The sequence below is a fragment of the Blennius ocellaris genome (assembly GCF_963422515.1).
Source record: "Blennius ocellaris genome assembly, chromosome: 17".
NCBI lineage: Eukaryota > Metazoa > Chordata > Actinopteri > Blenniiformes > Blenniidae > Blennius > Blennius ocellaris.
In genome coordinates, this window is record NC_137666.1 from 7,220,501 (window position 1) to 7,238,206 (window position 17,706).

The following is a 17,706-nucleotide window of genomic DNA, read 5'->3' on the forward strand; positions in this document are numbered from 1 at the left end:
TAGAAGATATACCAAACATCAATTTTCCCCGCGAGGTGGCAAAACAACAAGGCGTTCAAAACAAAAATTGTACTAATTTGGGACCCATAATCACCGTCTCTTATGCTCTCTGTTTTCAGATCTTTGCAAGTATTTTCGGTTGGTTATCACGGTCGGTTACAAGTTGTAAGCAAATGTTCCTTCAAGTGAGTAATCAGTTGTAACATTTTCACCAGGCAAGCAGCTGGGAGTCTGTGCAAAAATACACACTGTCACAAGTTACACCTGCTCATTATCCAAGTTAGTGATATACGCAAACAAGTACAGAACATGCTGTTAGATACACAGAGCAGCCGCCACTTCTAAAAGCGTCTCACAGTCTTGCTTTTCCCGTGAGCGTTTGTTTGGTTTTCCTCGTCCTCGTCCTTGTCTGTGACTTATTAACCTAATCCAAAAGATAAACTTAAGACTAATGGTGATTGGTTCACATCTTATCCTTCTCTTTCCAAACCAGCTGATAACCTCTGGACATTAACCAATAAAAGGGTTTCTATCTGATTTTAGTGTCATTTTTAAGACTGTGATGTGTTGTGCTTTTTCATATTGTCTGTTCATGTGTATTAAACATCAATCTGACTTTTTAGTATCAGTGGAAGCCATCATCCATCTAAGCATGCGTTAACTGGCATGTGAACAGTAATTTCATGTATATTTGATTCTAAAAAGAACAGAACACAAGGTGTTTTCGGAACAAAGTGTGCCAATTCATCTGCTCCAGCCTTTTAAGGTCCTGTTGTATGTCAGTCTGAATGAGCCGCATTAGTCTGTGCAAACTGAACACACTTTCTACACAGACCGCTGTGGTTTGGCCACTCGTAACTTGAGATAATAGCCCTAAACCAACAAAGCTCAGATCAGTGGAAAAAGTGGTGATGGCACTTTATGGTTTCTGGAGCTATATTATACTTTGTATTTATTTCAGGGGAAGAAGGTATTACTGGGTGCATCCTGATGCGGATGCCAGTTAAAAAGTGTGATCACCTGTGTAGCGTAAAGCCACATACTGGAGGTCTTTTCAGATGGTTGTGCTTCAACATGAAAAGGAGACAAGGGAGTGGGTGCAGTCTAAAATGGGACATAAGCAGTGCTGTGACAGAAGCTGCAGGCTCCTGCTGACATGGATCTTTCATCCCAGAAGACATTATAACATGCATTGATCTGCGCCTTCCAGGGTTGATTTATGTATCGCAACGTATCATCATTACAATATCACTAAAGACACAGCACTGTTTTTTGGTATTACAAAGCACAAAGATATCAATGTCATATATTGAAGGATTTATTGCAATGCTCTATACTCTCAATATATCACAATACTTGACAATGCATGTTTAACTAATATCACGGAGCCCTATTATCTTCCATACATCAAAGTCAAAACTGAAGCATTACACGGGTAGAACTGTGTGAAGGGCTATTTACACCATGTATAGTTTAACAATCCATCACAGGAGGAACATGGACAGACACACAATCACCCTTCAGGGAAATTCAGTTACCAATCAACTTATCACACATTTGTTTGGGAGGAAGCCAGTGAACTCAGCGAAAACCCAGTCAGGCAGAGGGAGAACACACAAGCATGACGTGTGTTAGCCATTTTATGGGTTATTGCATTAGATATACCACATATTGTTCTCCCAAAGTGTTTTAAGGTTACGTATTCACATCGTTACATAGGCCTGCTACACAGGTGAAACGAAGGGTTTTTCCAAGAGCCAAGAGGGGAAAGAGCCCCTCTGTGAACTCTGCTCTTACATAATCTCACTGAATGATGCAGCACTGCAGTGCAGGGATGCCCCTGTCATAGCTGCTGCATTAATATTTCAGTGAAAGAGCCCTTCTGGTATTTTCCAAATTCTTGTTACCTCAGTCTGCATTTAGACTCAAACCTCCATGTCTATTTCCAGCCTGGTTTTGATGTTTGGTGTCACGTGGGTCCTCACATTCACTCATTAAAGACTCATTAGAAGAAAGACGTTCCTCTGGGAACATCCAACACTCGCTGGCTTTCATCTCCTGATGAGTGGATGTATCTCCAGCGTGTGGAGGCTGATCCAGAACATGGAGAGGCGTTCATTTTCACTGGTAAATCACAAGTATAGCCTTTACAACCGTAATTGGCACACAGTATCACAGATTTCAGGAAACTTGTCAACTTGCTATGTTTATCATGTGTATGAAGCGGTTACTAGAAAACCTTTTGAACTGTATGAATACAATAACGGTAAAGAATCTATCCCATTCACTGGGCAAATAAAAAAATAAACACTCTCTTGCTTGAAGTAAGTTTACAATATCATCTGCTGTTACACTCTGATCCATCCTTTTTCATCTTGTGGTAAACCAAGCAAAACATCATATTGCCTTCGCCGCGTGTGTAAACGCACACACACTTGCAGCAGTGACACTGCTTAATTGTTTACTTCTTCCTGCACAAACAACAAATTACTCTCAGAACTGTCTGGAAACATCACTAAGGACCTGTTTAACTTTTTAAAAATGCTGCTACTGCACACGCGCACCATGGCCAACGTAAACCTTCTGCACGAGTGAGTAGATGGACAATAACAACAATGGCAGCCTTTAGAGGGTCATGACTCCCGGTCCATATTCTCCTGGGTCTTGTTAGTTTTAATAGTTGAATCACTTGTTATGGCAATAATGCAACTCAAAGGAGGCAATCTGCCATTAAACCCAGAAGAAGAAGAAAAGTCACCTGTAATAACAATCCAACTTGTTTGTCTGTCCATATGAATGTCCGTGTACTCGCCATTGTTAATGTTTATAGCATATTGTTCTTTGCTGCATGTGTGCGTGGTCTCATGACTGACACAAACAACAGCGCCCACTCGTGGCCCAACATGAAAACTACATTGTTTTTATTAATACTGCTGTTTCAGAGTGAACGGATGTCGTTTTCAAAAAGTTGCTGTGTAAACGCCAAACTTTTTGAAACAAAAACCAAAGCAATGAATTTTCACTTGACAATGTCACGTTTACTCTGACTTTGTTTCATATTGATACAGCAATATCACATGGTCGCAGCAAATTTGTTGTTTGATTGACATTTGTTTATTGTACAATAAGCTCATTATAGTTCTGTAAATATGAATAGACAGTCACTTCATGAGGAGGTTACTTTTATAAAATGGGATATGTTAAGTTCAGGCAAGTAGTAGCTCTGATTGCATTCAGTAAGTTTAGAGCAGATGAAGAGACGTGAAAGAAAAAAGGGTAGCTTTGTTACTTTAAAGGGGTTTTCTTTAATGTTTGTGTGGTTTTTCTTTGGCGTGGATGGCTGTCGTGTTCGTTTTTTTTGCACATGTGATGGTATAATGCTTTTATTTTATAAAGACCGCTTTAATGAACCACGCTGAAACAACCATGCACTGTCTGGTCATCATTATTTGTGTCGGACATATTGTTGTCTCTGCAGTATCCATTATTTCATTCCCCAAGGGAGTGAAAGAAGTAATGTGTGCTATAGTTAGGATTCACAAAACAAAGAGACATTGATTCCTTGAAATCCAATAAAGGAGTGCTCCCGTATAGTTTGCTCTGTCTTCTTTATATTTGCTCACTCCCTCTGCCTCCCCGATGCCCAGAATTGCAGTAAAAGTCATCGTGCCACACACACGATTCACGCTGTCGTCTAACAAAATGTGAATTCGGTTGACTAAGCCTTCTCCGTTTGCATGGCAAACAAGTGAGACTGACCAGAGATTCTGAATTCAGACATGGCTTATCTTAGACAAACTTGACCCAGACATGAATGACAGGAGCTCAAGAATAATATCCCAGGTCTCGTAAGTAAGCTTGAATCTCTTTTATTCACAAAGTTACTGCGTTTGAAAGTAACCCTAACCCTAACACATTAACAGTAATATACTTTAAACCACAGGAAGTGTGTGTCACACTCCGTTTATGTTCCCAGCTAGAGGAAAAATAATGTTGCTGACCTGGAAATGGCTTTTCCAACAAACAACTATTCATTTATAGTCTTACTACTATGAGGCCTGCACGTTAGCATCAATAGTTTGTATATAGTATGGAGATATTTATGATTTATGATTTTAAAATGGTATATTCGGAAATATGTAAGGTTTTCACCAACAGTTTACTTGCCAACTCCATTGCTGTGCTCTGTGCAATCATTCTGGGGTGAACGCAAGAAAACAAATAAGGAAATAATAGTTTGTAGCCCATAAACCTTTATTTTTTTTATAATGTATAACAATAATAATTCCAAACGCTAAACTACTATTTCAGCTTAAGTGTCACATTCAGTATTTTGAAATGTTTTCCATATATAGTATTGTTTTTCTTATCTTCTTTCTGACGCCCCCGAGTCGATCAGCACAGCCGGCAGCCGTGATTGGTTGAGCTCTGATGGCGTCACTGCATCACTGATGTGAGTGGCCGAGCTTGATTTTCATGCATAATTACACCCACTGATCCATCTTCAGGCTCTTATGAATGAATCACCGCTGCACCTACAACCTACACAGACCCACTTTGAACTGCCCACACAGTCAGCGTATATTTCCTTCATACCCTCATGGTTACAAAAACTCTCTGAAATTTGCATCAAAAAGTGCAATGTCAACTGCTTTTGACAGAAAGGAGTTGATGTGCAGTTATATAAAATAATTGATTATTCAGTATTGGTTCGACAAAGTCTAATATGCCATTCTGACAAATGGGTCAGGAGCAAATAGTATAAACTGTTATCTTCATTTCCTCTTGCAGGCCTCCTGACTCTCGACTGCCTTTCTGCCTTTTATCATTCTCTTTCTCGTTGCTCCCCTCCCTCTTTGCCTCGTCTGCGGGTGCCTTGTGTCTGCCATGACAAAGATTCATGCATTGAAGTCTCAGCAACGCCTCTTGAATACAAACCAAACTCCTGCGCTCTCTGTGAGCAGCGGCGGGGGGGAATCTGCGCCTTTGAGGCGTTTCCCAAGAACAAGACAGGCCAGCCTGCTGCTCACTTGATGGGACATGTTGACAGATCGGTCTCTCAGTCTTGGCTTCAAAGCTTTACAGACCTTAAGGCTAAATATGGACTTTAGGTGCCAGGCAGGTAGTCTGCCTCATTAGCCCACGGTGAGCACTCATTCTCTGCTGGAGGATGAAACAATCAATAACAATGCTGCATCCAGTGCTCTTGTTTCACTTGCTGTGCACGATACATAGTTAGCCCCAGTGCCTGTAGCGAACTGTTGTGGACATAAAAATGACTAACAGCTGACTTTGCTGCCATGGTAACTCCTCCAGAGCTCCTCCTATACTCCTTCTTGTTGCCGTTCCTCCCTTATGTCCATTTTATGTACCGTATTGCAGCGGTGGCTTTTTTAGGTTTTTTTTTTATTGCAGGACTGAGGATTAATTCGATTGTTCAACGCGATTAACAGTAAACATGTGGCAGCGTCCCTCCACTAATGTATAGAGTTATAAAGTCTAATTCTCAATGTTATAACTCTACTACATGCAAATTAGTAAACAACAGCAAAGGAAGATGCATGTATTTGTTTCTGGACTATTGAAAATGAGGTTGAATTTAATTGTTGGTGCACTGCATGCCTTATGAAGTTCATCATTCCCACAGTGAGGCATGGCAGTAGGAGCATAATGATTCTGGGCTGCTTTGCAAAGTTCATTACAGCGGTGATTTCCAACCAGGGGCTCAGACATACCGTCCCACCAAAACACCAAGCAAATTGTAAAAGTTTCAAAGAAAACTTGACTTTGAACAAATTTCTTAAGATTAGTGGACACAATACTGAGAACCGAGATGAGATGTTAATGATGCTGCCATGCAAGTGCTCTACCTCATTGCTATTAAACTAGCCTGAAAACCATGCGGTCAGGGTGAGTTTGTAAAAATACTCACAACGCAGCAGCTATAGTAGAAGTTCTCTGGATCATTTCACTGTATTTTGTTTCAGACAGTTGAATTAAAATTGGCTTTATGTTGAGATTGTGGTCATGTTTTGTCGCAACTTTAAAGTTTAAGTTTAAAGGTTGTTATGGCACTAGTGTACTGGTCCGATCCACTCGAGATGAAATGGGCTATAAAAATGTTATACATCTTAAGAATAGGTGATTCTGCATTTGATTAAGTTGTGTCACAAATTCATGAAGTGTAAATGTTTACATTAAAAGTGTAAGCAGCGGGAGAACAAATGGCTGAGCGTCGGGATGAAGAGAATGATTAATCCGTCAACAAGAAACGGTGTACTGAGAGTTACATAGAATATGGATTTATTGAAGTGGCGGACAAATTTTGAACTGAATGCATCTTTTGCGATGAAAACTGATGAATGAAAGTTGGAAAAGTGCAAGCTGAAGCAGCACCGGATCGCCAAAGACGGTGTGTCAACCCAAACAGTTCATCCTCACAGATAAGGAAGTCATCAGTACAGAACATAACAACTGTATTTCACTTATGGTGTGTTTGGCAGTTCCTTCAACTTCTGTTTAGTTATTGTACAGGGTTTGGTGATGGGCGTGGGCACCAAATATAATCTGAATGCTATAATCTAATCCAACACTCTTGCCTTTGTGTTTTGCAGTTGAAAGAGAAGTGGTGCAGAAGAGGACCTTCACTCGCTGGATGAACCTCCATTTAGAAAAGGTTTGTAAGGAACTTCCAAGAATCCGTAGAAAAATACTCCAGAGAAAGAAACGGCGTTCCTGTTTCTTTTTACTATCTGGGTGTGACGCAATGGTGTCTTTTATTGTCATCCATTCCAAAACGTGGGGCGGCTCTGTGTGATTACCCACTTGTGATCACTGTCACAGGGCCGCTGGAACATGTGCTCGACATAAACTGCAGCTGCAGCCTCACTAAATTATAGATGTGGTTGTGTGGGACCGTCTTTGCGCAGCATTAAAGTTTCATTGGGCTGTAAAGTGTCAGTCTGAGTGCAGCATGTTAATGTTACAATGCTGACATGGTGGTTATTTGCCCGACGTGGGTTTCCAATGTGTTGATGCAAGGAGGAAGATCAATGAACCACATTTATAATCAATATCAAGTGCAATTGTTACTTAAATATTGTAAAACTGAATGATTATTCAGCTGCTAATAATCAAAGGGCAACATTTTGATTTAATAATGCTTCACTCGCAGTGATTTAGTTAACTTTTGTTGTTAAATTAAAAGCCTTGACACTCACTCTTGACACTGGTTGTTTTCCAAATAAAATGAAAATAGAGTTATTCCACACTTCAAAAATGGCAACAAACACTGTTTTACCAATTGCAGACCAATATCTTTATTAAAATTTCAACTTTGATATTTGAAAATGTTAAATGTATGAGATGAATCTGGCTTCAATTCACCACTTATGTTGATGTTGGAACCCGTTACCAATACCGGATCGGATCGTCCCCATCCCTAACTTGATCAGTTGTTTGTGTAAAAAAAATCAACACAGATGTCTGCAAAGTGTTGTTTCTGCTCATCGAGCATCTTAATCTGCTTATTAGAAGGAGGAACAACCTGCCACTGGCTCTAATCTGTGATTAGGTTTCATCATCAAGTAACCAGCTGTTTTATTTTCTTCTTTTTTTGAATTTAAGTGGGGTTTTTTTTTTCTGGCCTATTATAAAACACACCGTGAGTCAAACATCGTCTGACTCATGAGTTGCTTTTCTTACACAGATTCCTGGTATAAATCACAATACTAATCTAATAGCTGTCAGAAACACAAACATGATTTTGGTCAGGCCTCTACCTCAGCATTAAAAGTGTCCAATATATTACAGTTACATGCAGTGATATACAGAGTGGACTGAATACAATTTCTCCTCTTCGAACGTGCAACTCATGAAGGCAAAATCAGTAAATTAAAACATTTTGGCGACAGTATGGTAGAATGTGTGACGTGGCATGTAAACAACAAAGAACATGTGCCTGTGTTTTGTGTCCCTTGATATCCATGGTAACTGTTTACTGCCTCTTAACATCAGTGATTGCTGCTCATCACAGCAGTCACACAGTTTGCAGCTCAGCCACAATTTGTGAGCAAACATAAACACATATATACATGCAGTATATTCTTTTACAAAGTAGCTTGCCAGCCAAACTATTTTAGCACCTCTATTTAGCATCAAAACCTAGTAATTCAATGGTTTCTGTCCCTGCCATAGTAACAACACTATCCTAACTCACCTTGCTGTGTTTACACTGCCATGCAGTTTCTATAGAGCCTCTCGGTTCCACTCCTGAGCTTTCCTTCAGTTTCTGTTTGTCATTCTTGTGCAGGGGGTGAGTCACAGTGAGCAGTGAGTTGGAGCGTCTGATCAAGTCTTTTGTTTTGTCCTGCACAATGAGCCTCTCTTCTGCTACTCACTGTTTTGGCTACGTGTCAAAGCTCTGACCCACTAATTGACAATCACGCATTTGTTTTCTGTCATCTTGGAAAGTTCCAGCCACTTTGACCCCCCCCCCCCCTGCCCCCTTCACCTCTGCCTGAGACTGCAGATTTACCAGAAAAGGTCTCAAAAGGCTGAGTTTATGATGATTTGTTTCGATAACAGGACTCACTGTGGCTGATTCATGGAGTTTTAAAGGGAAAGCTACCTCATCTGGGCTGATGAGAACAGCGGGTTGTTTGTTTTTGTCTCTTTAAAAGACATCACTGTGGATTTATGTTTATAATGGGACAGATGAGTGTGATTAACAGAGATGGTACCATTGCTTAACACTGAATTCTACACTACACACAGTGGATTATAACAACTATTACATAACCTTTGGGTTAAATTAGTTCATGTCACCAGTGCATCACGGATCCTGCAGTTTTCTGAAGTGTGACAAATTCGCCTGTAACAACACTCGTGGGTTAATTAGTGCAACAATTACTGAAACCGCAGGCTGAAATCTTCACAATCTCCCCTTTTGTTTCTGCTGACAATTGTATATAATCTAGTATTATTGCTGTGGAATAATTGATTTGATTTTCACAGACAAAACAAGAATATTCTCCAAATTAAGTGCAAATGTAGAGAAAGACTAAACATACATTCCAGGCATTAAATTCATTCCTGCTTTCTTCTTTCCGTCCTCAGTGTGACCCGCCCATTGAAGTCAATGACCTTTTCCAGGACATCCAAGATGGGCATATTCTCATGGCCCTGCTGGAGGAGCTCTCTGGTTGCAAACTGGTCAGACTTAAAATAGTTATTTGGTTGTTTTTTTTGTTGTTGTTTTTTCCATGTTCCCATATGCAGCCGCAGCACGGTCTGGCCAATGCTACTACATGCTGTAATACACACAGTATTTGTTAATTTTTTTTATGTCCTCCGCTCTTATTTTCTAGCTTCATGGGTTCAAGAAGTCGTCTCATCGTATATTCAGACTCAATAACATCGCCAAGGTCCTGTCTTTCCTGGAGGAGAGAAACGTGAGTGTCAACATGAGCTGCTGCGTCATTTGATTAATGTCAAAGCTGTCACCTCATAAAATAATGTGCTTCCCTCCGTTAGGTGAAGCTGGTCAGTATCGATGCTTCTGACGTGGCCGATGGAAACTCCTCCATCATCTTGGGGCTCATTTGGAACATCATCCTCTTCTTCCAGGTTTTTGTTAACTTTCTTATTTTGTCTTTTAATTAATAGATTACCTTCGTAGATTTATATTGCCTCTTGGTTAACTGTGGCGTTTCATTCATGTTTAATAATTTGCATGATCACTTTTGATTAAACAAACCATCCATGTTGTGCTAACTAAATTGTTTCATTGTGGCCTTCTTTCAAATATGCAGAAAATTATGCAACATCTATTGTCAGATCCGTGGCCATCTCGACTTCTTGTCAGGGACAGAGGAAAAAAAACGGTGTTAGCGATGTGTGTGTTATTTTTTTTTTTTAAGATAATCATAAATAAAGAAAAAAATGTGCTTTTGAAAATACTCATATCACCTCTTTTGGGTGTAACAAGCATTTTATCGTTTTTCTTGCACTTAATACAGTAAATCTTGGTAAACATGCTTGTGTTCGTCACAGCCGTTCATGTTAGCAAAGGTGGCGTCACAATGAATATTTCTTCGATGGAAATAAGTGACTTCGGCCTGTCCATGTGAAGTGTAAAGGCTGAAAGCTCAGTGGTAATATAAGTCTTGTGCCTGCTGATGAGCTGCAGGTCACATGCAAACAGCTGACTTACTGTATCATTTTCTCACATAATGGAAATCTCCTCCAGATCAACCCCAGTTACTTTCAAATTGTTTTCACAAGCTGCGTATCACCAACAGTGAAGAGTAAACTGATACTCTTGTAAAAAGTTCCCTTTTAAGTCCAACTTTCGGCCTGAGACAGACCATCTGGATGTTCTATGGAGTTTAATGTTGATTTAGATTTGCTTTTGATCTGTTGAAGTGTTGCCATCATGTGTCCTGGTTACCGCGGAAACCATTATGTAATAAATCCCGTTAGAGACTTGGGTTTTATCTGTCTGTTATCTTTCAACAGGATTTTGAACCAGAACAGCTTCTACATTGTACCCACTTTATTAGTGGGTACAATATAACTTTTAGTTTATTGTCCCAATTTGTATTTCCATTCTACTCCCACACACGCTTGTTTTTCATAAACAAGAAGTTGAAAGCAGCCTGCAAACTACTCAGGAGTTGGATAATAATTATTATCGTTCAGCGAATTGCAACCTCAAATTATCGGCATGAAACAGTTGAGTGAATAATCCCCAGGAACATGTTTGGATCTGATGCCCAACAGCTGAACCGAGGAAAAACAAGACAGAAAAGGAAGATAATCTGACTCTCCCTTTCCACCCAGATTAAGGAACTTACCGGGAACATCAGGAGCCAGTTCCCCTCCTGCTCCAGCCTCTCGTCCATCCCAACCAGCTCCGACTCCGACGCGTCCTTCTGCAGCACACCATCAGAGGAGAGACAGACGGCCTCCACAGCTATCAGGGAGCAGAGCAAGGCCATTAAGAAGCTGCTGCAGTGGGTACAGAAGCGAACACGCAAGTGAGTAAAAATGCCCCCCATCGTCTTTTTCTCAAAGTAATATTTTTTGTGAATGGGCCCTAAACATCAAAGATGTCCTGTTACAGGTATGGCGTTGCGGTGCAGGACTTTGGGAAGAGCTGGACAAGTGGTCTGGCCTTTTTGGCCGTCATCAAGTCCATTGACTCCAGCCTGGTTGACATGAGGAAGGCCCTTTTGAGAAATGCCAGGGAGAATTTGGAGGATGCCTTCAGGATAGCCCACTACAGCCTGGGCATACCACGCCTCCTGGAAGCAGAGGGTAACATGATTACAATTTAGGACTCTGATATTTCTTCTTTTTTCTTTTTTTTGGAATCAAAACCATTGAATACTGAATATCCCAACTTCTGAGTAAATAGCTGAGTTTAATCTGATCTCTTTTATGAATTTTTCGATGTTGCTGGGCCCCCTGATCTTGAGAGTCAAAAAATGGACTACATTCTGCTAGTAACTGGCCTAGTTATTTATCTATTTTCTTGTAACCTTTATTCTCCATTGTTTTAACATTATGCTGGATTGGATTGGATTGGATTGGATTGGAAATTCACAAAAAATTTACAAAAGTCAAGACAGAGTTAAGCTCAGAGGGTGTATATCCTCACGGTTTATTGTAATTCCTGCTGTTCTTGTGACGATTTATGCATTTTATAGGCTGTCAGCACCACAAGTGTCAAAACTGACTTAAACCGACATCTTCCATTCCCTGAAAGAACTTGGATGTGGTCGTCTGAATTTCTCTGGCGATAGTGAAAGTGGCGACGGGAGCTTTGGGATTGTGTAAACAATTCCACTGTTTCTGTGTCAAATCTCAGTACAGATCCCGATTGGAAAACATCAAATCACTCCTGGAACATGTGTAAAATGCACATTGATCAAATTTGTCCTGGTGACCTTGAGGTCCTGGTGTTGTTGCCATTTCATAAACTGTAAAGTTACTGGAATACTGACAATTCTTCAATTACTAACATTTCATAGTTTGTTCGAAGTATAATTTAGAAAACCTGAGCCAGGGTTCACAGTACAACAGTACAATGCACCTTTGAAAAAAACAAGAAAACACTGCACCATTGTCATGGACCGGTTCAAGTTATGCAAGTGTGCTCTAACTGTCCATTAACGCAAGGAATTTCACCAGCAGTGTGCCTCAACCCGTATTTCAAAACTAACGTGTCATTAAATGCACATATATGTGCAATGGCATTTGCTATTCAGGCAAAGTGATTTGCTATTCACACAAGGTGAAGACAACTGCCATTGTTTCTTTTTTAATGTTAGTTCTTTAAAGCGTCATTGATTATTCATGTGGGCGTTTTAATGACTGTTTGCTGTTTTTTCTGCCTCTCAGATGTGACAATTAATGCACCAGATGAGCAGTCCATCATGATGTATGTGTCACAGTTCCTGGAGCACTTTCCTGGCATAGAGGAGGTATGAGATCTCTACAGGGCCTGGATGATGCTAATCTGACATTATGCAACACCAATTTTACACTCTTGATATTCAGTTCTCATCAGTTTCATGTCATGTCCTTCTTTCTCTCTAAGCCGGAGGACGCCCACGTGGTTATTGAACGAAGCATCTCAATGGGCCGACTCAACTTCCGTGACAGTGAGCCGGACTACTTGAGGAACGGCACTTATCGAAGCAGAGTGAAGGAGAGGTCCCACATGTTCCAGAGGGATTGCGGGCCCCAGCCCCCGCCCAAAATTCTGATTTCATCCGTGTCGGAAGACAGAGGCATCATGTCGCCAACTTACAAGGTGGCCGCCGCTCGCTCGTGGTCCAGCGAAGACTTTTTAGCCGATTCCTCCCAGGATGGAAATGTTCCCGTTGATGGACTTGAAGGCCCAAAGAAACCTGCAAGTGAGGTTTCAATTGACTCAACGTCCATATCCCCACAACTGTCTTCCACCCATTCACCCACTGACTGCTCACTGCCTGAATCGGTAAACGCAGAGTCGGTCATTGGCGACTCTGCTATCGGTTCGCCAGACTCCTGGGTGGGGAGCGAGTTCAGTGCGATGCCGGATAAGTTCAGTGAGAGCCGGAGTGACAGTTCTCTATGTGACAGCGGGACAACCTGGGATGTTTACCGGGCGACCCCCGTGGACGTAATGCCACTCGATGAAGGATTTATCCAATCTTCGGAGGACAAAGCCCCAGATGAGTCGTATATTGATGAAGGAATTTACTCGCTGGAGAGCGCACAATACAAAGTCCAAGGGCATTCTGAGGAAAAACAAGTGGAAGCGGTGGATGAAAAAGACCACAACAAGAGGGAGGATCAGGCAATAGAACAGGTGGCTGGTCGAAGCAAGACTGAGGCTATAGAAACTGTAGTTTCTGAACGGATGGATGCCAGTCATCCAGAAAAAGACAAAGAATCATCTTTTAGATTAAACAATGCAGAAGCTCTACCCAACTCTGCTGAGGAGGACCGTCCTGAAGCTAACAAACCCAAAAAGTTGCAACTGAGCTCTGGCAGTGATCCACCCGCTCCAGATCGGAGATCGCAGATCACCAGCGCTTCAGGTGAAGACAGAGGAGCTCAGGAAGTCTCTGAGGGAGTACAGAACCCTGAAGTTAACCATCAAACTAATGGTCTGCAACAAATGAATAACTCTGAGAAGTGTGAAAACAAACCTGCAAGTGAGAAAACTGGAAAGTCAGTGGATGAGTCTGAATTTTTAAATAAAACAAATAAAGTATTTGTAAAAATAGCAGAGGACTCGAGTGAAGAACTTTCCCCAGAAGCTTCAGATGAAAATAAATCAACAAATCAAGACGGAGCCTCAAAAACACACTCAGGCCTAAATATCCCTTTGATTGCAATTTTAGGTGCATCACAAGAGCTGGATGAAGAGGAAACTTGTGATCCAGAAGGACAAGGTCACACTGATGAAGATGCATGTGAGCAAAGAGAATCCGGGCGTGATGGAACCGGTGCCGATCGAAATACAAATGATCAGAGTTTCACCTTCAGTAAAAATGATGACCGGAGTGCTGCTGAGCTTCCTTCCATCTTGGTTTCAGAAGAAGTAGAAAATAAACATGTAGAAAATACAGATGGGCAGAACATGAGCCAATCAGATGCAGATGGTTGTACAACAATTAACACAGAAATAAGTGACGCTAAACAGAAAAACGAGGCTCTTCCTGGCAAATCTGAGACGGACCGGATTGTCCAGACATCTGCTACAAATACTGAAACTCAAGTCATGGACACTGAAGACGTTTCGTCTGATGAACAACGGGACAAAGGAGACAGGGGAGCAGCAAACACGCAGCAGAACATGTTGGACTCGGTCAGCTTGGAAAAGCAGGCTGAGATTTCATGTGATGAGTCAGCAAGTGGATCCATAAACAAGGACTCGTTCTATACAGACTTTGAAAGATGTTCTCCTACAGGGGACCTCGGTGGTGGTCCTATTGAACCCATGGATCTGTTCTACCCCGACAAAGAGGAGCTCATGTTTACGGAGCCACCTGATACTGAAATGCAGAGTTGGCCCTCTGTATTGAGCGTGTCTGCTCTTCAGCCAGCACCAGCTTCAGAGGTTTCACCAGACGACCAAGCACCCAGCCTGCTGGACGGAGACTTCAGTGAGGGGCCGGACTTGACACAAGAACAGGAAAAGGTACATTTAAGTTTAATCAAAAAACTTTTTTTTTTTTTTTTTTACAGCATTACAGTAGCCTTATATGGGGAATACTGCTTTATTTGTCCAAAACAGTCTTGAAAAGTTTATTTTTTCTGGGAGTTTTTATTGAATAATCATCCACAGATAATCCACTGACGAAGGTTGTTTGACTTATAACACTCTTGGATATAAAGATGATTAAAAGTAATTGTACCAAGGGTGTCCAGATGCATTTATTGTGGAAAGGTTGTGAATCTGGGTAATGCTGTGGTTCCCACCCCCTTCTTGGGTGAGCAAGAACTCCAAGACTTGTATATTCTGTGTCGACAAAGTAAAAACAGCTTCAATTTGTATGTAGAATTAGTATCGATTCAAGCTGCTGCAATCTGTTACAAGCTCAAACGCTGTTTGATATGTAGCCTTTTTAATGCAAACCACAACCTACAGCAATGACTTTGGAACAACATCGATCATATTTCAAAACCAGCATAGACAGAATATTGCCTGGTTGTTACTTTCTAATCAGTTGGCGGCTGTACTGCTGAATAATACTTAAATTGAGATATTTTTGATTTTATTGTCACTATTGTGGACGAGAATTCAGTCTGCCTTTGCAAATATAACTATAAATATGTGTATGTGCTGATCCAAATGTCCGAACAGGAACATGAAGCGATGTGACAGCTCACACTTCCACAACATCACACCGAAGGTGCGAATGACAACAGGCATTCATCATCTACAGTCGCACCTTTCTGCTCCACTGATGTCCGCTGAAAGCTTCGGGCCTCTTACTTAAATTTTCTCATGTTGTGTCAAGATACACGATAATCATATTTAAAGTGACGACTGCATTCAAACATAGTGCAGGGTTAAGATCACTTATCTGTTGTTTACTGATTTGAAATCACAGCCACAAGCAGCTCACCGTGACATTGTGCCCTCTTGATATTTTCTCCACCATTAAGCAATCCCTCAAAACAATATTGACACAATCACCCTCACCTACAAGTACAAGAGTGCCTGCGGATTACAATTGCACCAAATATGCATGACATTTATAATGATGAACCATTTTCATGCCATCTTGTGAGCATTTTCAAGCACACACACTCATCTTCTCTAAATGTGAATATGATCAGTGATATTTTTCCAGTGTTTTACCAATTAGAAAATGCTTTATCTTGTAAACTGTAGATAAACACTGTAAATAATACGAATGTGCTTCATAACTTATTTGCATTTTGAAAATTAAAATAATCCATCTTAAAGCCCCAGTGCCCAACATCCACTGAAGGGATTAGTTATTATTTACATTGTTTGATATTAATGTTACATTCTGGCTATTTCTTTCTCTGCTGTAGGTAATTAGTCGGCTTAAAGCTTTTTGTCTTTCCTCAGGTGGCCCATGAGATGGACAGTGCTTCTGAATCCCAGGACACGTGTTTGTTGAATCCAATATGCGCCATGGAAAACATGGAGCCTGTGAGGTAGGCTTTCTATTCTTAGTCTGTCCCCGGGTTCACTGAGAAACAGACTTTATCCCCGGGGGAAACCAGCGTTGTGGTAGCGGATGGGACTCCTCTGACCCGTCCTCCTACGTATTCCCATAAATGTACCGAGAGGAGGTATTTCTGTAGGCTGGTGAACAAAACCAAGAACCAGCCTTATCGGGACTGAAAGACTTTTGTTTCTGTTCATGCTTTTCCTATGAACAGACACACCTACAGGCCTACATGTTTCAGTTCTTTATCAAACGCAGCCAGAATCTATTCACAGTGCTGTTGGAAAAAGAAGATCAGTCTAAAAACAGCTCGAGGGAGTCAGGAGTTGGCAAAACGGAATTCAAATCAAAGGAATCAGATGTGAGTCGGCTTTACAGCTATTTTGAATCATGAAGACGCTCCAGATTTTTCAGTTTGCGAGAACCATCATTAGGAAATAGCACTCCAAAAACTAAACAGTACTTTAATAAATCAGACTGAAGAGGGTGACAAAGTCATCCCAGAGATTTTTCCAATCCACAATTAAAATAAATTATATAAATGGAGATCACTGTGGTACGATGAAGTTCACTCCCAATTGTACAACACCGTAAGAAAAGCATCTCCGGAGTCGGGCAAGGGCTTCTTGCTGGGAATCTTCTTCTGGACTGCCGATGCTGAGGTCAAACTGTTGAACTGCTGGGGAAGAACATCCAGTGTACTTGTAGCGAGAATAGAGCACCACAAGCAAACATTAGACCATCACCTGTACGATGAGTTATGGTGGAGGGGGCATCATTTCACCACGGGGAAATGGAGCCATTCCAAGCAGATTGCATAAGAATCTGGCAGAGCTGAGGCAGTTCTGCGAGAAAGAAACTGGGCCAAAATTCCTCCTGCAGATCTGATCTGCACCTATTGGCAGAGTTTCTTTCTGGGTAATGTTCTCAAAAGAAGTTGGAAGGGTAGTTCAATCCAGTTTTCCTTTACTTCTTGTCATGTGTTGAAAATACATGCATACGTGTTATAATTTGGATTTACAAATATTTTATGGGCACTGTGAATCATACATAAAATTATTAAATTATATGAAGTGTTCAAAAGTGTTATCCAACCAGTATAAGGGTTTCCCTTTATCTCCTGCTGACTCTTGAACAAAGTGTTTTTGTCTCGTCAGAATCAGACAAGACGACATCCTGAGTCCTCCAGTTCTTCGCCACAGAAAAGGAGCCCGTCCAGCTGAATCCATGGTGGGTTTGACTCTTGCGTCCTTGAATATGGAGAAATTGCCAAACTAACTACGGCTGGATATTGACAGTTGGTGCTTTCTCACTCACAGGACAATCAGAGAGTTTCCAAGAAAGCTGACGATGATGACTCCGATTTTTGGTAAGACCTTTTATAAGAAACAGCTACTGTTTATCTATACATTGCCAGTAGCCTACGAGTTATCAGGCTTTTAAAATGTGCAAATACTGTACATTGCCAACAACACCGGAACAGGAATTAAACCATGACCGA

At 41.1% G+C, this 17,706-nt stretch overlaps 1 protein-coding gene across 2 annotated transcripts in view; it reads left to right on the forward strand.

Annotated features, from left to right (window-relative positions):
* Window positions 1-17,706, forward strand: part of clmna (calmin a) — a 38,513-nt gene that overhangs the window by 14,914 nt on the left and 5,893 nt on the right. The window contains exons 2-12 of one of the 2 annotated variants that reach the window (XM_080512814.1): window positions 6,615-6,676; window positions 9,118-9,213; window positions 9,369-9,452; window positions 9,535-9,627; window positions 10,843-11,039; window positions 11,126-11,319; window positions 12,406-12,488; window positions 12,605-14,698; window positions 16,103-16,191; window positions 17,363-17,435; window positions 17,525-17,574. In XM_080512814.1, coding sequence (XP_080368940.1) covers window positions 6,615-6,676; window positions 9,118-9,213; window positions 9,369-9,452; window positions 9,535-9,627; window positions 10,843-11,039; window positions 11,126-11,319; window positions 12,406-12,488; window positions 12,605-14,698; window positions 16,103-16,191; window positions 17,363-17,435; window positions 17,525-17,574 — 3,115 coding nt within the window. The remainder of the gene's footprint in view (window positions 1-6,614; window positions 6,677-9,117; window positions 9,214-9,368; window positions 9,453-9,534; window positions 9,628-10,842; window positions 11,040-11,125; window positions 11,320-12,405; window positions 12,489-12,604; window positions 14,699-16,102; window positions 16,192-17,362; window positions 17,436-17,524; window positions 17,575-17,706) is intronic. The other variant, XM_080512815.1, reaches the window with a different exon arrangement.